Raw genomic sequence first — 27,114 nt, 5'->3', positions numbered from 1 at the left:
AATTTGTTACGTTAACATACCAGACACTTACGACAGTTCATTGTCTGTGCGTCATGTAGCTGAAGGTGTTACGTTAGCATACGTTCATCTATTCACCATGTTCTCTAATCTGTTATTATTTTAAATAGCATTTCAAGATGAAATGTCTGTTCTTGGTCTCGGATTTTATCAAATAAATTTCCCCCATAAATGCGACTTATACTCCAGTGCGACTTGTATACGTTTTCTTCTTCTCTATTATGCATTTGTTGGCTGGTGCAACTTATAGTCCGGAAAATACGGTACATACATACATACATACATTTCTTACTATATGTTCGGCCACTGACGTAACAAAGACTATCTAAGAATTGTTAGGCTGACGTCTCTCCTTCTTGTATTTTAATCTTCCTTTGTTTGTTGCACTTTAACATGTCCATCCAACAGTAGACAGACTATGCAGCTGCTATCTGTCTGTACACAGAAATGTTTGGTAAATAATTGATTTGTGCTGAACGGCTAAATAATTAAAGCGCAGAATTAGCCTTGCCCGTGCTAACGATTTACCTGTGAGTGTGGCAGTGGAGTTCGCCCTCCGAGGAGCTATTCTCAGCTGTCGATACACACCCTTCTTGGATGGCTATTATATCTATGTCTGGCCTTTGCTTCATAATATTTACGTCCTGTGCAGGATATTGCAGTGGCCTGATAAAATAAGCATTGTGCTCTTCTCGGCCTCGGTTCAGGTGGAAACCCGAGCCTCTGCAGTGAAACTTTGATAGAGGACGGATATTGCGGCTGTTGGAGATAATGCACGTTTATGAAAGATGTCCGAAGGGTTTTTATGCTGTATTCATCACTGCTCTATATTCATTTTTGCACTGCTTTGCCAGGTATTGAGGAAGTCTGTGTAAATTAAAACCCCAGCTTTACATTGATGACTTTTGTTATCTGCCCTTATTGAAGTGTGCCAGCTGAAAGAAATGTATTCATGAAGGTTAAACAATTAAAATTAAATCAAAAGTGCTACAGTCAAAAGCTTCAAATATTCAGCTGATATTGTCATCTATAAAAACAGGCTCCAGATATAATCCAGACAGTTGCAATAAAAAAAAAAAATCCAAAATCATTTATCCCTACAATGCAAAACGTTTAGATGATTTGTATTGTAGAGTTGATGAGCGGTTCACTTAGCAACCATTTTCATGTCGATTTTTTTAAATGTGTAAGACACTGTGTCATCAAAATGTGCCCTTCGGGTTTGTCATTGATAAATAATGACACCATTCAAAATGTGTTAAATAGTGGTGGAAAGAGTACTGAATATTTGTACCAAAATAAAAGAACAATTACATTCATAAAACATTACTCAATTACATGTACAAGTACTGGGACCAATGTACTTAAGTAAAAAGTGCGCATAAAAAAACAACTAACCATGAGTACTGGTTGATGATGATTTTAGTATAATTTCACACCAGTCTTTTATATAAAACTTGATTAAACAAACAGTTTAAAGCAGAATTAAGGCAATGCAGTCATGTTTGGGTGTTTGTCGGTTTACAAATGAGCCGAGACAGAGGTGAGACAGCTGCACATCTGGACGATTAGGACAATTACATTCTAAAATGATACTTAATTATAAATACAATACAGTGAACCCTCGTTTATCGCGGGGGTTACGTTCCAAAACGAACCCGCAATAGGCAAAATCCGCGAAGTAGAAACCTTTATTTTTTTACAGTTAGTATACAATGAAATACTCGATAAAACATTGAAGCTCGCGCGCGCCGCTCTCACCGATGTGTCCCGCAGCTCACACGCGCTCTCACCGGCCTCGCAAACTTCAATTTGGCAAGCGGTTTTACGTACGTGTACATATTAATCCATAACGTTATTGACACAGGTAGAGAAAACGCGGAGAGACTGTTTAGCCAATCAGAATGCAGAACACAATGCATGATGAAAATCCGCGAAGCAGCGAGACCGCGAAAAGTGAACCGCGTTACAAAAGAATGTACAATTACTCAAAAAATTGACTCAATTACAGTAACGTGAATATTTTTTTAATTAGCTAATTTAACATCCGCAGTTGAAAGTAAACTATGTCATTACGTAAAATGTTTGTTATGATTATAGTGAGAAGAAATATCACAGTTTAAAGATGAATTACGATTATAGACACTGTGACCAAGCAACTGTGAAATCCCTCAATCGTCACCATATCACGACAATTTGACCAGCTTTATAAAACCAAACTTTCTGAATTATAAAGGAAAGTTAATGTGACATAAAATACCAGGCAAAAAACAAAACATTTAGGTTAACATTTTTGAGCATATTGAACCCTTAAGAGATTAATCACAATCAAATCGAATTTTAATAGACACAGACAAAAAAAGGCTGCAGTCTAGTACCAAAAATACCATATTTTCCTCAAACAACAACACTGCTAACACTGTTGTTTTTATAAGATAAGATAAGATAAGATATTCCTTTATTGTCCCACATGGGGAAATTTCATTGGTGCAACGCAGGTAGATCCAGAGGTAGATACAGAAGAACAGATCACTTATAGGAAGTCTGAAAAACACTTTCACTAGAAGATCTCCTATAGATAAATAAAAACTCCCATAGACAAATAAATAAATACCATTGCATGTGATCCCGACGGTAATTGCACATGAATATGTGTCACGACAGCACATAGACTGCACATGAATTTCACAGTAATTGCACATGAATTCCAACAGCAATTGCACATATGACAGAATTGCACATCAGTATTAGGTTAGGTCAGTATTGCGACGGGACAACGTGACGATCTCCGGGTAAGACGACTGTTCTCCGCAGTTTCATGAGTTCCTCCTTTGTGGAAACGCGGTACGGCGCCGGCCGGGGGGCGGGGGCGGGGCCGGGGGACTCAGAGCCAAGACACATCGCCACGACACGACGAAAACACTCAATCCAGCCGAATAAAGTCAAAACAAGTTAATTTAAAGCGATTCCAGTGCGTGTCCCGATCGTTCGTGAAGTTCCTCTTTCATATAAACGTGTATATAAACGTGTACCGACGACACGCCGTACTTTTGCGCGGCCGGAGGGCGCGGGGGGGGGGGGGGGGGGCTGGTGGGCTCGCTCGGAGCTAGCTCACGTCACAACAACACAACGAACGCAACGAAAAACGCTCAAATCCAGCCGAAAAAAGTCAAAAACAGTTGAATTAAAAAACTATTCCAGCGCGTGTCCCTATCGTACAGTAAAATAGAAAAAATATACTAACTATATTTACAAAATATAGGAGATAAAGCACAATAAGTGTGAGAAAGAAGAGAGAGCGTTTACACCGGGCTGCCAGCTGTACCAGCGCCTTATGACGATGCGATGTGATGTTATCTGTAAAAACATGTCTTTTTTGCCAATTATCCTGGCCAAATTCAAAATGCGAACGTTGAAAAGAAATCCAATTATCACAACACAAATCTAATTGCAATCGCAGTGTTTGTCAGAAAAAAAAATCAATTCGATATTCCCCCCAAATCATCCCGCCCTTGCAGAAAGATAAGAGTTGTCCTCCGATATTTAATGAGCTCGTGAGACTGAGTTTTGCAGGTTGGTCATCAGAACAATCACCGAAGCAGCCTGTCATCCAAAAGAATAACAGAGGAATATTTTTGTGCGTCTCTCTCTCTCTCTCCTGCAGTATACGTGTCAAACGGAGAGCCAAAAATAGACTACGCCACATGCACCAGTCTGCTGTTAGGAGGCCATTAATACTTCCATGAGCTATTCATAACGCTGGCAGAGGGTCCTGTCATTTAGTAAACACTGTTATGACAGGGAGAGGGGTGCTGGCTGCCGTCCAAATTCACACAAAAAAGGCCCAAGGCTCAAAAGGTTATGTCTCTGTAGTGAAAACGCCTCCTTCGTGTGCAAATAGGGCGCTGGAATAACGTTAAAAAGTGGTCCCGCTCGTCTGCACGGAGCGCGTCAGCCGTGACATTTGATCCCGGGGTCAGCTGTGCCCGATATTCCTGCGGCCTCTCCCGCTCCCTGTGTTTTTTAGTGTTTGCTGTTTTGGTGTGGCGGATTCTCACATGTCATTGGGTCAAATCGGATGACTTACTGGCACCGCAACTGGAGATGGCGAGTAACGAACGGCATTCACTTGGGCAGCGATTTCAATTAACTGCACCAGGAGTAATTTTGTTGTGTACTTTTTAACATTGACAGTTCTACGGCTGTCGTTATTAATTATCTTTGTAGTAGACTTATTTTTTTGATTAGTTGACCAGTCAAACGATTATTTCTAGTGCACGTCGAGGCTTTTTTAATACGTTGTCAAGCAATTGAAGGTTGAAATATGGAGACTGGAGGCTTCTGGATAGAGAATATTTACATTTAAAGTGAATTACTTATGAAAATGAGATCTTGTTTTTGATATAAAAGGTCAACTAGGATTCTTTTTTATAGTTGACTAATCAAAGATGGTCACAAATTAACAGTGGCAGCCCTAACTTATGGTAATTAGCTTGCAATAAAAAATATAATAAATAATACAAAAAAATGAAGTTTTTAAAAACTGTTTAAGTGCTTCTGAAATGCATATCATTATTGTTATAGTTTTGAATTTCATAAAGATTCAAATGACCCGAACCACATTTTTGTCAGAAAAATCACAATTAAATATTTGACCAAAATTGTTCAGCCCTAGTTTGAAGTGACAAAAAATAATAATTAATTAATAATTTTTGCATCATCTCGATAACAATATTCCATGAAGGTGTTAAAATGTGCCTGTACATGTGTTGATTGAAGTCAACGTCTCGTAAATATACACTTTATACCATTGTTTGTGAGATTACATCACACGTTTTTGTCTCTTTTTTAGATCATGTTTGTTTTTTTAATCATAGACGATACATTTGCTATTGTAATTTTGAACAGCTACAAAATAAAAATTCCAGTATTGTACTTTTTTCATTATATCCTCATTTGCAAGCACAGAAAGTTTCTGAAAATGTGTATATTCGAGTTTGTGATTAACTGAATTTGCAGATGACACGTTTTGTCTCTGCTCTTCTACTTTTTGGCTTCTCCGCTGCACGTCTCCTCCCTGGCCTACTTTCCCTTTCCAGAGTTAGTAACAGTGGGGCATTATGAGTTGACATCACCTTGGCTAATATTATATTCTGGGAGTGATCCGAGTGTAAACTGACGTGCCGGGCCCTTCTCAGTCGCCTCCAAAAGAGTCGAGATGTTACACCAGTGTCATAATTGCTCCCCCGGTGAATATTAAAGCTGTATCAGAATCTACTTTCACAACTGCTTTAATCACCTGCATTAACAACTCCGCTGCCGTCTATATTTATCCCCTGCTTCAGTGCTCCTAATCCAAAGTATCAGATTCAGGATAAAGGTGCACTATGTAACTTTACTGTCGTGTGAATGTGCCACGGTATGACAGTGAACTTAAGCATTTATGTCATAATGTGGTTTTCTTTCCTGTTTTTATGAAGATTTACTCAGATATTTGTCAGGAAATATGATTTATATGAAAATTATGACTTGTGACTGCTAATGTAATATTCAGATAATATAATATCATAATCATCTTTTTTTTATATAAAGCATCTTTACAAACAGCATTTTGAAAGTGCTTACAAAATATGATGTAGAATTTAGAAAGAGTGCAAAGAAGGAGATAAAATATATAGAAAATATATGTTTGATTTATTTATTTTTTATTTAACCTGGTAAAAAAAAGCAAAGATAATGTAGAAGTAACTTTAAAGATGTTACGGATGATACTGATGCATGTAAAGCCTTGTAAAGTTATTTCCGGACACATAACATGTTTTACGTCAACTACGGCCGAGCGATATTGACAAAAAGAAATACCGATATTTTTGGGGGAGAATCCCGATGAGCATTTTTACTATAAACAATATACTTCGAATTATTGCATATCTTCAAAACAACATTCACAATATTGTCTATATTTTGATATTTTGCCCATCTTTTTGTGTAACCAATGTCAGCTTGGATCTTCTCACAGTAAATGATAGGCCTATACTTAAACAGATATAAATGCTGCTAAAATACTTTTTTATTGCAAACAAGTTGGTTTTGGCTGCACAGCTTTAAGGATAAAAGACATAGATTTTTACAAAGTCTTAGTTTCCGGTTTGTTTTTCCGGTTTGTTTCTCACCATTGTTTGCATTTCACATTTTTCCCTTTGTGAGACGTAAAAAACATTGAAAGAATTGATAGTAAATGCATTCAGAGGAATACCAAATAACAAAAACACCATTCTAAAAGGATGTGGGCAAATATAAGTACCGGTAGTAAAGATTTTAAAGTGCTTTAATATACCTCGGTCAAACAATGTCGGAATGTAAGATACAGGAAGCACTAAAAACACATGGAGGAATGAGCCGAGGCCCAGGATGCACTGCGCTGTTTCCCTGCAAATAAATGAAGTTGAAGTTGTGATGGAGGGGAGAGAGAGTGTATTTAGTGTAAATTAAACTGGCTTGAGTGTAGGGCAAGAGGCAGTAGTAGGGTTTGCAAAATAGAGCAAGGAAAAAGCACAAGTACAAACAAAAAGCAACACACAGGATCCATATCAACTGTCAGCCCATGATCCATGACTGTCAGGCATAAACGAGGACGCATATGTCATGTTTATTCATTAATTGTTGCAGATAGTGACGTTTGAGAACTTAAAACGGCGGTTAATTACCCATGTCCACACTCAAACACAAAAACTTCACTTTAGTTTTCTAAAAGCACCGTTTTAAAAGACATAATCCTGTGGTTATGTGTGGGCGAATTGTAGAAAAATGTATGCGTTTTATCAGATACTACGTGTGTACATGGCAATAGAATCAAATGTCATAACATCATAACTTCATCATTTGTTTGGAGTTGTATTTTGATAGATGCATGTTTGAGTAATGTATGCTGAGAAAATTTCGATTGTCACCTACCCCCTATCTCTGCCCCCTGTACTTACTTGCCGTTTTTCAAAAAATAAGACTCTGATGCTCATATAGGCGCAAAAAAAATTTCTTCTTTAAGCGGTCAGAATCGAATGAACTTTATTGTTTGGTCGATTCTTAGTTGAAGCCTTACTTCAGAGTAGAGATCTCCAGATTTTTCAGTGAATCAGTCACAATATCATTATAGAGCTAAAAAAATCTAAACTGTGAGAATCGTAGGCAGCAAAAATGTGTTATTTCAGTTCAATATATTGTCCCAAAAAGTCAAACTACATGTAGGGATGCCAAGATTATTCGGTTAATTGTTAATTTTGTGAGTTCTCTTTCTTTTCGTTCTTTTAAAAAATACATCTAAATGTTAAGTACTTTTTATAACTTGCTGTTTTTGTCCTTTTGTTTTCTCATTCAGACAGTTACATTTTGTTAAGCTGGTAACAAACTTGAGAAATAGTCATGTTTTCAGACGAGATTCCACACATTCACGGTAATAATCTTGAATAATTGTTATAATGTGATGTTTTCGTCTCACCACAATCATAACAGTAACATCAAATACTTCATGACATCCCAACTACATCTAAAATACCTTTCATCTGGCTTTTAATGTGACAATATCATTACTTTTTACATTCAGAACGTTTGGTTTCATAAAGCTAGACTTGTGACTGAAAGCAAATGAAGGCTTTCACTGTTGATTGGTCAAAGTGCCGACCATCATCAATAATTAAATCGTGATGTACCTTCTCACTTATTGCAACATTAAAAATTGATATTGTGACACCTTTAGTTTAGAAGTAACTGAGAGCAAATAGTTGTCAGCAGCAGCTTGTGCGTCAAGAGATAAGAACGAGGAAACGTCTGTTAAATCAGTGAATTAAATGACACAGCTTTATTTTTTCCAGTTTTAACCTTGCTCTGGTCAAGTAAAGCCCCTCTTCTCGCCACACGCTCGGACCCTGTTGTGGCCAAGCGCTCCGGGCCCGTCTGACTGTACCGTCCCCTCCTGTCCGTGAGCACAGCAGTGGACCGTAGCCAGCTCCTGCCCGCTGCGGCGAGTCCTCGTGCGGTCGTGCGGTCGAGCGCTCTGCCGTCTCCCCCGCTTCGGTTTCAGCCACGGAGCTCCGGGAATGTGTCCGTGGCATGCGGCGAGATTAGCGATGGCCCTGGTCAGAGGAATGCGCGGAAATATTTCACGGGAACATCTGAAGAACGCCAGAATCACGATTGTAAAAAGTGACCTAGCGTGCTGTAGTAAAGGTGAACAGATAATGGATATAAACTATGAAGGTTAGAAATTCACAGTTTAGATCATGGAGGAATAATGCTAAGTGGTATTTATTGTATGCTACTGAGGGCAAATTTGTAAAAATGTATACCTAGATTCTACTGTAATTTCTGGACTATAAGTCGCACCGGAGTATAAGTCGCACCAGCCAAAAATGCATAATAGAGAAGAAAAAAAACATATAAGTTGCACTGGAGGATGAAATGCGGTTGCAAGTGTGAAAATAACAAATAATATCACATATAAGTTGTTCCGGAGTATATGTAAATATAAATATAAGTACAAGTCGCACCCCGGCCAAAACTACGAAAAAAGGTGCGACTTATAGTCAGAAAATACGGTAATCAAAATAAGATAATCAAAACTTAGTCTAGTATCAAAACTACATTCTCATTTGAACTAGTTTTGATATTTAAAGGTGGTATGGACGATTTTTTTCAGCAAATTTTTTTTTAGATGCGATGCGCTCCGTTGCGCTAATAAACAAACGCACGTGTGTGTTGTATCAGTCCGCACGGGGGAGTGCGCATGCGCACTTCCGCCTGCGTTCTCAAATCGCCGAAAAATCGTCCATACCGCCTTTAATATTAAAATAATGAATTCCTGGATAGTCTTGGTCTATATCAGAACTAGGGTTGTCAAAATATCGACAATAAGACTAAAATACTAAAACATGCTAAAACATTGGAAATAAATAGTGCCAAAGCTAAAATAAATCACACAAACAAGTCAAAATTTTACCTTTCCTGAACAGTATTAGAAAGATCTTGAGCTTTATCGAAATGGCAATATCAAGAATTATGTTTTACTAGTTTACTAACTATTGTGTAAAAAAGAGCATTCATTAGATATCTTTGCGGTATTGAGTTTGGTATCGGGTATCGAACACTAATCAGTATAAGACCACATGATAATTCTAAATAAACTCATATTTTGTCTTTAATTGTGTGAAAAAGAGGGTATTTGATTATTATTGTGGCATTGAAATCGAGTATGAAGCTCTTTCCTTTCTACTGAGTCACATAACATTTCAGTATCAGATCAACACTAATTGCGTGTACTCAAAATGTTGACATTTTATAGCATTTTTGAATTCCTTTGAGAAACGTACACACAATAGACAGATGTGTAACTCTCTGTGCCGCTCTCTTGTTTTATCTCACAAAATAACTGTTAAATTGTGTTGCTGCTTAATCTTTCAGCACTTTGTTGCGTGTCTTGTTTTCGCGGTGCTGATAAATGGCTTGGGCAGCAGAGATTTAATGTTCTCCTCCGAACCAAGAACCAGAGCGTTACAACAAACTGTAGTTTGCCAAAGCATTCTTAAGTAATCATACAATCAATCAATCAAGCAATCTCTTACAGTTCTGTGCAATTAGTTAACCTTTATGTGAGTTCGAGATTCAGTATTTTCTAATCGCGAACGATCAGCTTGGGTCTTTTTTATCCAGGGGTCAATCTTCTGTCTGTAAAAGCGTTTTGTTTGGCGCAGTTTTGAACAGTTTGAAGGAAGAAATTTGAATTTTGTTGTGTTAAACTGCAATGATTAAAAGTTTGTATTGCTTATAATTGACAAAGAACAGCGAGTGCTTCCGGGATGATTCAGCTGTACTCATCCAGGATCAATTGGAAACGTACAATAGAAAAAATCTTTATTATACAAGGGACATTCCATAATCTGTATACCATATTTTCGCACCGGAATATAAGTCGCACCAGCCAAAAATGCCTAATACAAAAGAAAAAAACACAGATAAGTCGAATTTTTTGAGGGAAATTTGATCAAATCTAGGAGCAAGAACAGACATTTCATCTTGAAATGCTATTTAAAATAATAACAGATTAGAGAACATAATGAATAGGTTTACGTGTGCTAATGTAACACCTTCAGCTACATGACGCACGGACAATGAACTGTAACGAACTGTGGTAAGTCTCCAATATGTTAACGCAACATATTAACAGTTATTCAGATAAGTATAGCATAAAGAACATGCTAACAAGTTTACCAAAGCATCAGTTTTACCCCAAATCACTAAATCCACTGATTTCTTCTTCCTCTGTGTCACTTCTAAACAACTCCACAAACTCCGGAGGTAGAGGAAGTGCCGATTCTTCTTCTGCGTCGCTTAGAGCCTTGATCGCCCTCTTGTGGTTGTCAGTGTGAAAATAATCAACATGTGAAATGCGGTTGCCTGTCTGAAAATAACTAATAATATCACATAAAAGTTGCTCCGGAGTATAAGTCGCACTCCGGCTAAAACTATGATTTATTGTCCGGAAAATACTGTAGTTTATGTTTAGTAAAGTTGTATTTGATTAGTTTTTAAGAAGACGAATATCAACACAGGCATTTTTTGGGTAATATTTCCCAGCCCTAATCTCTTAATTTTATTTCAGCTTTAGCTTTTGGGTTCATCCTCAAATAGCTGGTGGTATTTCAAAAGCGAGTTGTTGAGGGCCAACTTAAAAGCCTTTGATGATCCTTGATGTAGAATGCAGGCGTCTGTTTTATGTATGAAAGCGTGTGAGACTGGAGAAGCAGGGCCTTTTTTTGTAATCCTTTGTGTGAAGAGATAGACAAAAAAAGACTGCTGTTATTTTCTTTTTTGCATCGGCGTCTACAAGGTGCCACTTAGGGCTTTTATCTCTCTATCTCGTCTTCTGTTTCGCTCACCGCTCCACCTGTCCCAGCTGCACGTCTTTTGTTCACTCCTTTCTGATGCACGACTGGAAACCATTTACAAAGAATAAAAAACTCACTACGCCTCAGATTTATATGCAGATTATAACTCTGTGGACAGTGGCAAAGTATTAGTTACGTATGTTTTTGTCCTTCTTGTTTAGGGCCTATTTTACCTAGACTGATGGAAATGACTTGAAAACAATTCTAAAGAAAATGGGGTAAAACTATTGTAGCTTAAAGTAGTGTTTTGATTTGAAATTGCTCGACACGCAATTACATTTTTAAAAAAGACAATAGAAGATAATTGGGATTCATCAAGATTAATCACAATCGTTGAAGAAAGTACCATAATTTCCTCCTTAAACAACAAATTATCCAGTCTTACTTTGTAGTAGTTTAGATCTGTTAAACATGTGCTGGAATACATGCAATTATTTTACTAGTTTGTGAGTTTATATTTGAGTCCGTTTGTCAAATCTTCTGGATGAATTTAAAAAGTGAATCCTATTATTAAAGCATACATTTCATGAGTTCATTGGGCGAGATTAGATTAGTAGGAATCAAAGTAAAATTTAAATGGTCACAATGACATGATGATTACATAATATCTTAAGGAAATATCCTCATTATGTTATGAATAACGCTATTGATAGAACTTAATCAATAATCATAATTATTCAGATCAGGATTACAAATGCTAATAATAATAGTGACAATATTAGAAGCAAAATTAGGGATGTGCCGATATGGATTTTTACTTTATTACTTTTACTTTTATCACTTTTATTTTTTATATGCGATATCTGGCTTGCTGCTGTTGCCGTAATTAAATCCATAGCAAGACCCACAAAACAATTTTAAGTTAAAGTTAAATTCACAAATGTACTTTTCACTTATCAGTATATAAAAACAATCAATCGATAAATAAAAATAAATGACAAAAAATTGCACCAGGATGTATTTCTCTGGGATATAAAATAATTTGATGCATGATTGTGTAAACATATACAGCCATATTTTCAGCCTAATTTCTCATAGTTTCCAACTCAAACCGCAATTTTATATTTTTCCCAAATTGTGCTGCCCTAGAATGTAATTTTCAACAAAAATAATAGTAGTTAATAGACAAGTTAACAATTATTCGATGGCAAAATTAGTTTCAATAATCGATTTGTTGTGATAAATCGGATTAACTACAATTTTCCAGTGCAGTGATTCTGGCGTGACCGTGTAGCGGAGGAAGCCAGTGTAGCGAGGTACAGCAGGGCTACAAGGGTGTTTCCCCCCCTCTTTAGATCAGAATCAAAGTCAAAACAAATCTCCGTGAAGTAGAAAGATGTAATCGTCGTTGTCTGAAGAATGTAAATCTGAAATCCCAGCGTCGGGAATGTAATCACTGTGGGAAACCTTTACATGCAGCCGATGCTCAGACGTGTGGCGAGTGCCAAAAGGACAATCACACTCAGTAATGTTGGAGATACTGTAACCGTGTGAAGGCCAATAAGCAAAGCAGTCTGGTCAGTCATTTGAATGGTTAACTGTGTGTGTTATTGTACTGTGTGTGTGTACTATTTCACTTGCAAATGTGATCAACGGATAAAATGAGGGCGTGACTTTGAGTCAAAAAGCAGAATTCAAGTTCCTCAAGTTTGTGACCAGCTTTACAAAATGTAACTCTCTGAATGACAAACTAAAGTTTGTTTGTTATTGTGACAAAAACAGCCAGACTACAGATTGTCGGGACGGTTCCGTATTGATGTATTGGTTCCGGTATTGGTATCGGCCTTTTCTTTTTTTCCGAGTTAAAGTTGGAAACTATGAGAAATTAGGCTGAAAATATGGCTGTATATGTTTACACAAGCATGCATCAAATTATTTTATACCCAGAGAAATACATCCTGTTACAATTTTTTGTCATTTCTTTTTATTTATCGATTGATTGTTTTTATATACTGATAAGTGAAAAGTAAATTTGTGAATTTAACTTTAACTTAAAATTGTTTTGTGGGTCTTGCTATGAATTTAATTACGGCAACAGCAGCAAGCCAGATATCGCATATAAAAAATAAAAAGTAATAAAAATAAAAGTAATAAAGTAAAAATCCATATCGGCCCATCCCTAATAGATTTATTCGAAATGACTTAATTTTGCTTCTAATATTGTCACTATTAGTATTAGCATTTGTAATCCTGACCTGAATAATTATGATTATTGATTAAGATAAGATAAGATAAGATATTCCTTTATTGTCCCACATGGGGAAATTTCATTGGTGCAATGCAGGTAGATACAGAGGTAGATACGCTATTGATAGATTAAGTTCTATCAATAGCGTTTTTCATAACATAATGAGGATATTTCCTTAAGATATTATGTAATCATCATGTCATTGTGACCGTTCAAATTTCCCTTTGATTTCTACTAATCTAATCTCGCCCTATGAACTCAGGCCTGAACGCTGAGTGTGAAGTGATTCAGCGAGTCACGAGCCGCTGGTGTCAGAGTGTCATGTTGAGGAGGACTGAGAGGGAACAGGTCTTACTTTTATAGTTTTACATTGGGATCCGACCAAAGGCATTACAGGTCATTGAGGAAAAGCTGTGATGACGGTTATAGCTTGTTATTGCTTGTTTTTGTTGTAGCCTCCACATATTTTAATAGGCTTAATTGTGAATATTCATATATCTTTGCACGCCAAGAAACAGAAAGTATTTAGCGCTTATTAACTTTACTTTCAAGCAATAAGTTGTGTTTAAACCGTGACAAAACTATAGGTCTGTTTTGTTTCAAGCGAAGAAGCTTACATTCCTTCAGTTACGTAGTTCCCACACACAAAGCATTATTTCAAGTTCTCTTTTGTCTGCCACCCAAATTGCTTTTGTCACGAACATATAAAGCTGTCAAAATACTTCACCCACTTGTTCCATTCTCTATCTCTTAGTCCGTCCAGCTTAAAGACGAGGCTGTAAGCGAGGCTATAATTGCCTTCAAACGATCACAAATTCACAAATACCTAACGCAGGCAAAAACGAGATGTGTGGGAGAGGAAACAGTTTAATGAGCTTTTGTCTATTGTGTGTTTATTGAAGTCGAAAAACTGTCTTTGTAGTTGGAATTTAGGAAAATTAAAACACACAAAAGTACCACATTGTTTAACAGTGTCATCCCTGTGTGTTTGTATCACGCTCGAGGCCCACAGTTACTGGCACTGACCTCAGCACTACATCATCTGAAGAAGCATGTCATTATGAGAGTGATATGGTGAAATCTAAATTTCCTGTTCATGACAACCACCAAACATACAAGATGAAGCCTGCAATTCTGAGCCTTGGATAGGTACATCATTCTGGTGGGCTGACACTAAGGCTGTCATTGAGAGTTTCTTAAATCATTATCAACTAAATAAAGGCTTAAACATGGTGAATGAAGGCTTCTAGACAGAGAATATTTATTTCAAAAGTGTATTGTTGAAAATCAGAAAACAGTTTATTCTTTTTTGACATTTTCTCACATTAATATTGTTGCTGTCTTTGTAAAAGGTGTTTTAAAGCGAGCAAAATACTGACTATGATTATTTTTCATAATTGTCATCGGGGACAAATTTTGTAAAAATCACGTGGCATTTGCGTTCTAAACAGTTAAGCAATTAATCAAAAGACTAATCGCGAGATTAATTAGACAATTAGAAAAAATATTGTTAGTTGCAGCCCTAAAAACACAGATTAATACAAATACAAATACCATCACCACAGATTAAAATACTGTACACTTGTGTTAAAAGCCAACATTTAGATCTGGGCACATTTAATAACAACTGGTTTATAGTTGATTAATTGCAGCCCTAGCCCACACTACTTGTCATCTATATGTTTTTAGGTAGTACATTCTTCATTTTAGTGTCGCCAAAAAGAAGTATGACGAAATAAATGCGAGCTGGAAATAAAACTAGCAGTAGGACACGCTTGTTTCCTCCAGATGTCACTTTCCCTCGTCTGATGAAACCGTTGTGACAGCCGCACAGACTCAGACTCATTTCAAAAGGAAAGTCGTAGTCAAGCATGTTTCAAATTGGCCTTGTTTCGCTGTTTGCTCCTCTCCTGCTCCCTCCCCCTGGTCAGATCTGCTCCACATCAGGATCCCCGCTGTTTGAACCGATGGCCAGAGTAATTAAATGTCTGGTGTTCTGTCCGCGGGGCAAGAGAGGGTGCTATTGGTGCAGCGGTGACGGTGATGCAGGTGGCAGCGGGTGCACAAGCGAATTACATTTGCATGATTTGGTGATAGTCGGAGCCAGTCGATGACAGGAGTGGCGGTGTTCACTTGTCGGGACCGTTTGACAATGATTCTTTATTATAAACTGGTTCAAAGCAACAGATTTTTGCAGTGAAACGTTTTGGGATGTCATACATTGTTGAGTTTGAGTTGAAGAGTTCAAAGAGGCATCCACTTCTGTGTATCGTGCTTTCACAAATAACAATATAACCAACAGATGAACATGATACTGATGTTTGTATTAATTGAAATGCTTGCAAACCAGGAATTTCTTAATTATTTTAAAAAAAATCAAGTTGAACAATTTAAGTTCTTTTGACAATAAATAATTGTATCCACATTAAGCAAAAAATTATGCCGCTTATTGTCATCCAAGTTGAGCATTTTTAGGTCATTTTTCTGTCATTCCTGCTTTGCTTTGAGTGATAAAACCTCTTTTCTCAGCACATGACATGTCCAGATAACGATTATGTGATGACTAAATAAGTTGGCGATGATTTCAATAATCAATTCATTTTAACCGAGTAAGGCAGGTCGATATGACAAAAAAATGTATCACGGTTATTGTTATGTACATTTTAGAAAAAGGGTTCACTTTGCTTGGCATGTTTTAGGCTTTGCAGTGACATAAAATAGTCATTTTTGTCATGGTATTTTTGATTGTTGCAATATTGCTCTTTTGTTTGTTTGTGTCACAGGGATAAAAGAAAAAACTGATTGCGAATACGTTACAATAACTACTGCTTTTGAATGACTTTACCGGCACAAAAGCACCATGTCACTGATTTATTTCTCTTCACTCTGTCATTTTTTCAGTTCTAATTCTTTTATATTGAATTACACAGTCTCGTCTGGTTGTCTGACTCTAAACCAGACTGCTTTGCTCCAGACTGCTCTAATCTGGGACCAGCCCAATGACACTGAAGACGTAACGTTATTAAAGCGTCGTAGACAAGTAGACCTCAGCGTGACAAAGTGAATGATTTATGTCTCCTTTAACAATACCATATGTCAACAGTCATTGTAGCGCAGGCAGTAAGTGTCAGTTTGCGTTATTATTGAGCACATGGAGTGAGCTGACTGCAGGGGTCGGGTCAGTTTTGAGCATTTACACACTGGAGATGATGACCCTCTGTGGCTTGCGTCTGGGGTCTTTCTTCCTGCTCCACTGAGACGCCCTGACGACACTTCCTGTCATCACGCGGCTCTAAAACAGGAGCCTGTGGTGCCTGAAAAATGGCAACGCAAAACAGATGTTACAAAAGCAAAGTACGCAGTGTTTTGAGGAATTGTGAGATATAATCAACAACATTGTCTGTGTTCCTGTAAAGCTGTAAAGCAGTTTGGTATTACTATTATTAAAGATGACCTATGTAACTTTTCTGTTGGGATTTCGCCACCTGCTTGTGTCGATGAAAATCGTATTGCTCTGCCTGGAATATATCAAAATGTATGATTATTGTGAGAAGAAATGTCACATTTTTATGATTATTCCCCAATTGTCGACAAACAACATTGAAATCCTTAATCTGCTTTCTTTCACAAGTCTAGCTTTATGAAATCAAACTTTCTGAATGAAAAAGTAATGATGTTGTCACATAAACAGCCAGACAAGAAGTACTTCACATGCAATTATAATTTTTGTTAGTTTTTTCGACCATATTTTGCCCTGAATAATCGTGATTATCGATTGGCCGAATGATCTTGACTTCACTATTTGCGAGATTTGTAATGCAGTTAATATCGCTTCAATAATTTGCTGTTCTACACGACCCTGCACTCAAATGTAGCGATAATGAAGGAGCACAGTGACTGACGGCAGGACTTAGATGGTGGCACTGTTGAATAGCGGTCTGTTGGTAACAAGGCCACAGCCACAGGGAGCTGGCTAATGGCTGGGTTTATGGAGAATCTCCTGCAGCCAAGCCTCGTCATGGGAACGCATACAAGCTCATTAAAGCAGGGCTGCAGTCGACTGAAGAGGTTCTCAGTCAACTAAAAACACACATCAAGACAGTAATAAAATACAGGCCTTCGATGCCAAATTGCTAAAATTACATGCTGTTTGTTATATTGTTGCTTTTTTAAGTGATCACAATCAAAAAAGTTGCATTTAATGGGATGTTACGGCTCCCTCTTGTGTGACTCACTTTGCATGTTTTGTTTTAGTCTTTCATTTACTAAGGATGTTGCGTATTAATAAGCTTCCGTGCAGTTAATCAGATTTAAAACGAGATTGAAATGTTTCTAATTGTCAATCATCAGCTTGTGTCCTTTTAATCGAGAGCATGTGGTTTGGAGCAGAGTTCAGACTGTGGAGGAATAAACGTAACTATATTTGGGATAAATGGCACTGATTAAAAGCATTTACCCTTTACGTTCAGGAATTTCATGTCGAAAGCCATTTTCATTTGTTTTTAAAAAGACGACATGCTGCTGATGGTGCAGTGGTGAAGGGCGTTGCACACGTGTGATTACTGCCATCACAGAGGATGTGGGTTTGATGCTGGGCCTCGACCATTTGCAGAACGTCTCGCCCCATTTCACGCAACAAAGAAAAAAGTTTTTAAAATGTATCAGTCAATATAAGTTTAACATTTTAGATTTAAAAATTGTCATACCGCTTGCCCTAAGCTAAAGTTCCCATCTGTTGTCCCTTTGGCATGAAACACAAAAACGTTACAAACAATAGAATATCAATAAAAGGAAACCACCTCTTCAACTGTCTTAAAATTATTTAGATACTAGGCTTTATAAATGTATGATTGTATGAATGTATGCGTATGTGTGTTTGGGCGATTTCTGACGCTTTGACCCTCTTCTGTGTGCAGCTGGCAGGCCTGGGGTGGGACAGGGACCATGGCTGAAGCGCGGAGGGAGAGCACGAGCAGCCTGCAGAGGAAGAAGCCTCCATGGCTCCGGCTGGACATCCCGACCGCTCAGATGTCCCTCGATGAGCCCCCCACTTTTGTTCAGGTCGATACACATCACAAAAACACCTATTTTAAATATTTTTCTGTTCCTAATAGTGTTAAAACAAAACGAAAAAAACAATAACAGATTGTAATTGATACTAATGTTTTATCATTGGAACAGGTAGTAACAGTTATTCTCATGAAATCTTACAGAGGTTTGTCACATTTTGGTTGAATCTTTTTATGTAGTGTGACCAAAGGATGATATATTTAAAAGAAACTTTAAAAAAATGCTATTATTAATCTTAGTTGAAAATTACATTGTATTACAGTATATTAAGAATATCATTTTCAAATGAAAATTGAGTCGGTGTTCTTTGAATAAAACTTTTGAGGTGTCAAAAATTGTATGTTTTCATTGAAGTTAGTTTTAAATGTTAGTATTGTGGCAACACTATTTCCTAGTAGACTAAAGAAATACACTGTTGACTATTGGCATACTGCGTGCATCAATTAATTGACTAAAAGAGGACATGATGCTGTCAAATGTTCTCAAAATTATCAGGATTTTAAGCTAAAACTACTATGTGCACAGAGAGGTATTAGTAAACAGCATCTTCATAAGTGAAAAGGCAGATCAAATACCAAAAACTCCAGATAACCGCATGCTTTCTCCTTTCTGCTGTGCTACATATAAATCATTAAATCCTTATAAAATAATTAGTTGACTAAGAGACCACTGACAGATGAAACGACTAAACGACTGAAAAGCTGTGTTTGTGTTGTGCTGTAGCCCACGAAGAGGCAGGGTTTCCTCCGCAGCATCAGCATGCCAGTGGAGACGGTTCACCTCCAGTCTCCGCCGCGTGACTTCTTTGACACCAGGCGGCCAGTGTTACAGCGGCAGTCGTCCATCACCCAGACGATAAAGAGGTAACGACAAGCAGCACTCAGCTACTGTTCTGTGAGCTTTACTGTGTGCTACTGTGTACTGCGAAGAGTTTTCACATTGGTAAACACAATACAGTTATTCTTACGCAAAACAAAAGGAAAAGCCTATTTCGCAGTTAGGCTGAATCCAAATTCTAACCCTTTAGTCCTTCTTCTTTGCCTTTAATGAACAAGCATCTGCAAATAACTGTAGCAAAACTTCGCAAACTACTATTTTTTTCTTCTAGTTTCTGCGCTTTTAAAATTTTTTCTGAATTCCATCACTTTTGGATTAACATCACATCACTATAATAGGGCCGCAATAATAAATATATATACCGTATTTTCTGAACTATAAGTCGCACCGGAGTATAAGTCACACCAGCCAAAAAGTGCATAATAGAGAATAAAAAAACATAATATAAGTTGCACTGGAGTATGAAATGCGGTTACAAGTGTGAAAATAACAAACAATATCACATATAAGTCGCTCCCGAGTATAAGTATAACTATATGAGTATAAATATTATTATAAGTCGCACCCCGGCCAAAACTATGAAAAAAGGTGCGACTTATAGTCTGGAAAATACGGTAATCATGAATTACTGACCGTTAACAGCCGTCAGTAATTGTTATCAAGGCTGTTTTTTAATCAAAGAAGAGTGTACATGTTGTGATTTTAGCTGGTACAAACACTATACAAACACAATATAGATAATTGTCTGAACTTTTGAAGAATCAAGAAGATAATTGCCAGTTACTATAGTAAAGTAATCACTGGTCGCAGCCCCACACCTTTCCTCGCACTGAAGTCTTTGCCTAACTTTGCCTCTGTCTGCATGCAGCTCTGCACACTTCAGCTGCCCTCTTCACTGCCTATTGTCTTTTCTCTCCCTCTCGTCTCCCACTCGTCTCCCTTCTTCTTCCTCTTCTCCCGTGTCTGTGGCCTGCTTTGGCGGTCGCAGCAGCAGGAGAGTGCACTTTGAGCGGATTAACACAGTCCCCATAAAGGGCCAGCGAGCTCTGCGCCGCAGCGTCCGGAAGCACCACTCTCTGTCTCGAACACTGCTCAGGTACGACAGGGAGGGGAACGTCAAGCTGCTGCTGTTGTTTGCAAACGCTCTATGGGCTCATATTGTTTCACTGTCTTATGAAAATACATGGATGCATTCTAGATTTGGAAAAGTGCAAATGACTGCAGTTCTTCACATTTAAATAAAGTTACTTGTTAATATTATGCAGATACTCGTTGGGGCGGGCGATATTGTTAAAAAATGAATCATCCCGTAACGATATTCAAACTATAGAATGTCAATCCAACAGAAATGTGTTAAAACATGTCTTTATTTTTTTTAGTTGAGGGTGAACTATCAGACAAATGTGAAATGTCTGTAAAATTAATCACAAAAGTGCAGGAATATCACCCTATACACTTATTTTAAACAACATAACTTTGTTCATTTGTATTGTTATTTCTTAATTTATTATAAATTATATACATAATATTCAAATGTTGCATATATTTTTGCATAATAATGTGTAATAATGTGTCTAATGTAGATGTTCAAGTTAAATATTTGATCATTTTATGTGTATTAGATGAAGAAAATATAATGCAAGCATCAATAATGAAAATTGAACATGAACATTATCTAGAGTTTCGTCTTCTGTGAATCATTGCCCCAAATAAAGCTGGGCTAAAATAATAACAGGAACCAAAACAACGGTAACTCTTACTTCCTGTTAGAAATTCCTCTTAATTTGAGTAATAGAAACATCCCGCCTGGTCTTGGGAGAAGCTTCACATTCTTATCCACATCTGTGCAGCAGAATTCCCCGCTTGACATGCTCATGGTTTGAGTCATAGTCTCATCTGACATTGTGTGAAACTGTTGTGCCAAATTTAGCTGGGATTGTTGTCATTTAAAACGTGCTGCGTTTAAAATCTGATAATTGATTGATGAAGTTTTACATGATTGAAATGTCATGTAAAATTAAAATGAGTTAATTCTGATTCTGACCACATTTGCACAGGTTTTGACATGAATGAATTAAATGGCAGTGCATGATGTAAAAGGCTTTATACCTGAACTGGAAGAAGCTAAAGCCAGGCACAGGTTTAAATGGGACGGAAACATGAGTACTATAGATTGTAACATTCAGTCATGACAACGTACATGTTTTAATGAAGTAGCGTATGCGTCTATTAACTAGACCTGTCACGATAAGTACTGTATCAACTTCAGTATTTAAAAGCTGGAGCATTATTTTGGTGCGTTCAATATTTATCTTGTGTGCTAATTCTTTGCACATTTCTGTTTGTTTTGCTTTTTTTTTGTGTCGTATGATAAGATTTGAACTGCAAAGAGTGAAATAAATAACTTCAATGACTTATTACCCAGTCTAAATAACCACGTTGTGCTATTTATTTGTTACAGTTTGTGTTTTCTTTACGATACAGTTCTTAGAAAAGAGTTTACTGGCATTATCCTGCTTTAAGATTATTGTCTCAGCGGCATAAAGCAGTTTAACTAAGATCATTTATCGTGATCTGTAGCAACGTAGTATACTTCAACATGTGTTATCGTGACAGGCCCGTCTTCATCCACCCGCAGTTATCCAATAGCAGACAGAACAAGTAACCGAAACTAAGAAGTCCACTCAGCGGTTTGCAGTTATAAAAAAGAAAACTCTCCACATCTTCCCTTTGAAGACCGTCTCCACTTCCTGCCCACAGGAAAGCCGCAGTAATGATGTTTACTCTGCTAGTTATCAACTTTAAGGTCAACAACCTCAATACAAAGAGGTGCCGCCGCGCATAAAACACGTGGAGCAGTCTGTAATATTTCCACAGCAGAAAAAAAAGAAAGAAAGTGTAACCCTATCTTCATGTCCTGCGAGTTTACTCCTGGTTTTTGTGTGTCCTGTCAAAAACATGCCCAGACTAGTTTCCTTCATAATATTGGCCTTGGACACTTTCACATTTTGCCATTTCAAGTGTAGAGCCACAGCTGTCAATGCCTTTATTATGATCGAGCGCCGCGTGTTCAACTCACTCGTAAACAACATTGATCTAACCCGTTTATGTTTGTTGCCTCAGGGGCACGGCGGACTGGTTTGGGGTGAGTAAAGATGGCGATGCGACGCAGAAATGGCAGAGGAAGAGCCTGCGTCACTGTAGCCTCCGATACGGGAAGCTGAAGCCGCAGGTGATCCGCGAGATGGACCTGCCGAGTCAAGACAACATCTCGCTAGCCAGCACCGAGACCCCGCCGCCGCTCTACGTCCCCTCGTCCCAGCATGGGATGCAGAAGGTAAACACCACATTGGGGTCAGGTTTGAGCCTAGGTAATACAACAATTTCAAGCAAATTACTATGATCAATCCCGTCATATTTATTTCTATAGCACAATTCATACCAAAGCACCACGCATAGTAAGCCTATTTTCATCCTATAGCGGATTTAAATTGTTTTTCTTTTTGACTTTATATAGGTTTATATAGGTTTTATCATTGTTCGTTGTTTTATGTCGCACCGTATCACCAGAGCAAGATCCTATGTTTGTGAATTCTGTTCATTGACAATGGCAATAAACCTTTTTCTGATTCTGATTCTGAAAGCAGATTAAAATCACAATACAATATAAACCATAATACAAAAAAATATCAAAAATAAATAAATACTGAATGAGAGAAGGGCGATATTGACACAAATTAATATGTCAAAAAATGTGGACAGGTGCTCTTCAAGTGACGTGAGAGATAAAACGACTGAATCTAAATGTGCAAAAAAGCAGTCCACCTTGATAAAATTCTGTAATAAAATAATACAACTGTAACATGGACAGACAGTTTCAACACACACATATGCACACGTTTTTTTTTAGATAGCCCTTAAACTTATAAATTGACGTTTAAGTATCAGACAAATGTGAAACGACTGTAAAATTGCCAACCAAAACACAGAAATATAACTTTATGCCTTAATTATAACATACATTTTTCCATTTTAGTTTTTAATCTGCTCTTTTTGCATATATTCAACAACAACATTCACAACATTATCTATTTTGATATATTTCCCACCTTACTTTGGGATTATTGCTGTTCTTCATTACAGCTCTTTTCCCTGCTCACTCTACTATTTGTCAGCCTATTTAATGCGAACATTTTACCATTTTCAGTAGTGTGAGCCTCAAGAAAAGCAGAACCGAAGCTTTTAAATGTAGATTTATGAAACATCAAATTTAAATCGTTATGAAATTAGACAGTTATGATATGTTTCGCTATATCACCCACCCACTTTATCTCACTTGATCTTTTATTGATTTATGTCCTCTGGTTTATGTTTAAGCCATGAGGTAATTCTTCTACTCCGCTTTTAGCTTTTCCCCTTTAAGACAAATGATCAACAATCAACAAATGTTACGAGATATTAAATGTGACATAACGGTGTCATTTGAGTAGAAAACAACCCCCTCAAGCGCAGCGGTTCTAGAATTGGACACTAGCTTTTGGTGTTGTTTCAGATCTAATATTAATGCAGTCATGTGTTTGAAACGGCTATATTTGCAAACGCTACGATTGTTCAAGTATCAAGATTTTCTCTGCATACAACAAAATATTATGTCAGCTTATTATGCACAAAACCTGCTAACCCCATAGTTCATACTTTAATGTTTTCTCAAATGTTAAAGCTCCTGTGTGTGTTTAAAATGCCTACATTGCTTGCCAGATTAGATAAATTAGATATTGTTTCCCCAATTTTTTTTGCCCTTTCACCTCAAACCGTCATTATATCATGCAGACAAAATATTGTAATATCAATGTTGCAATGTCTTGTCACCTCTTTGTCGTCTAGTTCAGAAGTTGGTCACACAATGGGCACTTACAACGAAGAACTGTGAATCAATTAAGTGAAATATAGCTTGGCACAGTTCATAAGGCCTCAAAGCACATGAGTTTAAGTCTCTCAATCAAGAACTGTGGACAATATCAGAGTTCACAGCACTTTTTTATAAACAATATACTTGATAGTCACATTTTGCATATCTTCAAAACAACATTCACGGTATCTCTACATTGACAAGTCAAACTAGTGCAAAAGAAAGGGTCTTAATGCGTCTGTTTCATGTTTTCTTCAGATCGTGGACCCCTTGGCCCGCGGGAGAGCGTTCCGTATGGTGGAGGAGGTGGACGGGTACAGTGTTCCTCAGACGCCCATCACCCCCGGGGCGGCCTCGCTCTGCTCTTTCACCAGCTCTCGCTCCGGACTCAACCGGCTGCCCCGACGACGCAAGAGGGAGAGCGTGGCCAAGATGAGCTTCAGGGCGGCAGCGGCACTGGTCAAAGTAAGACACAAGGCACAGTAAAAGATTAGAAGTTATAGTAGAGTTTTTCTCTCTTTGGTTGAAAATATTCTGTTCAGGACGCTACAAAATGGTAAAATATTTAGAATGATATTATAGTGTGAATCCGTTACCTTAAACTGGAATGTTTTCTCAAGGTACACTATTGTTCCCTGGTTTAAAATCAATGAGTTATATTACTGCTTTATACTAATAAACTTAATACTCAAGGGTGGAAATTAGGTAATTACAAATACTCATGTTACTGTAGATTTTTTGCCAGATTTTTGTACTTTTTTGTAGATTTTTGAGGAGTTTTTAAACATGTATTGTATAATTACTATAACTGAGTTTCTGAATTCTTTAATTGACCAGCTTTTCTATGAAATAATGACGTAAAATACTTGTGTTAAAAAAGTAACTGGTAACTTAGTATTATTTGTAGTATTTCAGTAGAATTTTGTATGCAGACAATTTTTTTAATATATTTTTTTACTATTACTCAAGTACAGTTTTGACAAGAGTTTTATTTGTAATTTAATACATTTTTAGCTATGTAATTTTCAGTTCTCTTTCCATTTCTGGTCATTTTGGTCTGCACAGTGGGACATTAAGCTGGTGTCACACAAATATTTATATGTAATTGCAAAATTACAATTTTAAACAGACTTTCACAGATTTTAAATTGAAATGAAATGATCTTGCAATGAATAAACTATAACGATAATACATTTATTTTTATATAAGTGTTATTTACACTTTACACTGTGGTGTTTGCATGGTTATTGTGGTTGTTACGGCTCAAAATGTTATAGAAACCTTGATCTGAAATTAGAAAACGTCAGTAAATGTGCCTTTGTAACTTTTGAAACACATATGAGGAAATACCACAGAGAGCATTCGGTGTGATTCAAACATCTGTGTGTTGTCGCAGGGTCGGTCGTTTCGAGAAAGCACTCTGCGAAGAGCTCATCGGCGCAGCTTCACTCCGGCCAGTTTCATGGAAGAGGATGTGATGGACTTTCCTGATGAACTGGACACATCCTTTTTTGCCAGAGTAAGTGTGAATTGATGTCGAAGCTCGCAGAACGTGAGCTACAGTCGAATTGCACAAATCTAATATTGTTCTTATCATAAATCCAGTCACAAATCACTGTACTGTGCTTGTATTTGTTTGTCCTCAGTCCAGATAAATGGAGAAGGGTTTGTCAGGAAGGGCATCTGGATTAAATGCCAAATTGAAATGTAAATATCAAAATGTACGAACGTAGAAAAACATCATAAACCACCAAATTACATTAAATATATGTTTTATTTTATTATATATATATATATATATATATATATATATATATATATATATATATATATATATATATATATACTCGGGATGTGCATTATATTGCAATCAAATTATTGTGTATAATAATTTGAGTTGGTGAAATTATAAAATTATTATGTTATGCAATTATTTAGATATTTTAACGGATTTTTATTTATTTTTTATCTTAAAACACAGCTCAGATAGCAAACATCTTCTACCCCCTGTTACATCCCCATCTTTTTCTCTCTACTTCTTCTGTCTTGTTCATTTTATCTGTATATTAATGTGTATTGTACGTGTTGTCCCCCCTGTCTGTAAATACCCCCCCTTTTTTTATTATGTTCAGCGTCTTTGGGTCACTGAAAAGCGCTATATAAATAAAAGTTATTATTATTATTATTAAACAAACAAAATCAAGACCTCCAATAATAAAACTAAAATGACGTCTTGTCCAAAGTCTGTCAAAAAGGTTAAGTTTCAAATTAAGTCTGACTTTTTCCAGTTTTCTAAGGTCAATGTTATAATTTGGTTCCAGTCCGTGATTTTTGGTGCAGTTTGAGTCATCACTTTTTTGTAATGGCCTTTCCTGCAGCCAAAAGTATATATTTGGACTTTTTTATAGAAACAAATATGTTGTGCCTGTAGAAAATCTTTATAAACATGTTCTCCATTGTATAGGATTCTTGTCTTGGTTTATCAGTTCATATTTTAGTCTTCTCTCAAACATTTATGCTCCTGGAGGTGTTGACATTGTGCACGCTGAACAGAATCCTACTTTCTACACATATAATTGCAAATCAAATCACAATCGCACTACTTGTCAGAAAAAGTGCTATTAATTTCCCCCCTTAATTTTGCAGCCCTAATTTCTACCTCCTTTTTCACACAATAGGACAATATGATGCAGGAGGAGATGTCCACATACGCTGACGAGGTCTTCGAGTCCCCCTCTGAAGCCGCCATGAAGGACGCGGAGCCCAGCGCCAAAAAGGACGACACAGAGCTGACGGGCAGCGCTTTGGGCAAGTCTGAGCTGGAGAGAAGTCACCTCATGCTGTGAGTGTAGCCGCTTTAACACGCGCTTTACATTAACACAGATTTACCGCGCAACATGTGCAGCCGCAGATAAGTCCACGGGTCACTGAAGCGCTGACCAAGGTCTCTTATTGAACAAGCGAATCAGACCCAACTTAAGCCCTTCATCAACTGAATCTAATGTACAATGTAGAGAACATTTCACATTAAACACATTGATTGTTCCATCAACTATTAAAATTGATTTGTTTTAGGAAAGGCCAAAATTGTCCTATTGTGAACAAAATTTATACATACAATATACATGAAAATTGAAAGAACTGAACTTGAACCA

General features: G+C 37.2%; 1 protein-coding gene across 2 annotated transcripts in view; it reads left to right on the top strand.

The window, feature by feature from the left end:
- The window catches only part of rhbdf1a (rhomboid 5 homolog 1a (Drosophila)), a 69,322-nt gene that overhangs the window by 19,950 nt on the left and 22,258 nt on the right, over window positions 1-27,114 (top strand). The window contains exons 2-8 of one of the 2 annotated variants that reach the window (XM_072443060.1): window positions 18,060-18,204; window positions 18,937-19,076; window positions 20,039-20,146; window positions 22,174-22,387; window positions 24,218-24,424; window positions 25,356-25,478; window positions 26,638-26,801. In XM_072443060.1, coding sequence (XP_072299161.1) covers window positions 18,088-18,204; window positions 18,937-19,076; window positions 20,039-20,146; window positions 22,174-22,387; window positions 24,218-24,424; window positions 25,356-25,478; window positions 26,638-26,801 — 1,073 coding nt within the window. In that variant the 5' untranslated portion in view covers window positions 18,060-18,087. The remainder of the gene's footprint in view (window positions 1-18,059; window positions 18,205-18,936; window positions 19,077-20,038; window positions 20,147-22,173; window positions 22,388-24,217; window positions 24,425-25,355; window positions 25,479-26,637; window positions 26,802-27,114) is intronic. The other variant, XM_072443061.1, reaches the window with a different exon arrangement.

This window comes from Eucyclogobius newberryi, unplaced genomic scaffold (assembly GCF_026437365.1).
Source record: "Eucyclogobius newberryi isolate DKJ021-1_F unplaced genomic scaffold, fEucNew1.0.hap1 SCAF_13, whole genome shotgun sequence".
NCBI lineage: Eukaryota > Metazoa > Chordata > Actinopteri > Gobiiformes > Gobiidae > Eucyclogobius > Eucyclogobius newberryi.
The sequence above is the reverse complement of the archived record's forward strand: the minus strand, read 5'-3'. Positions and strand labels throughout refer to the sequence as shown.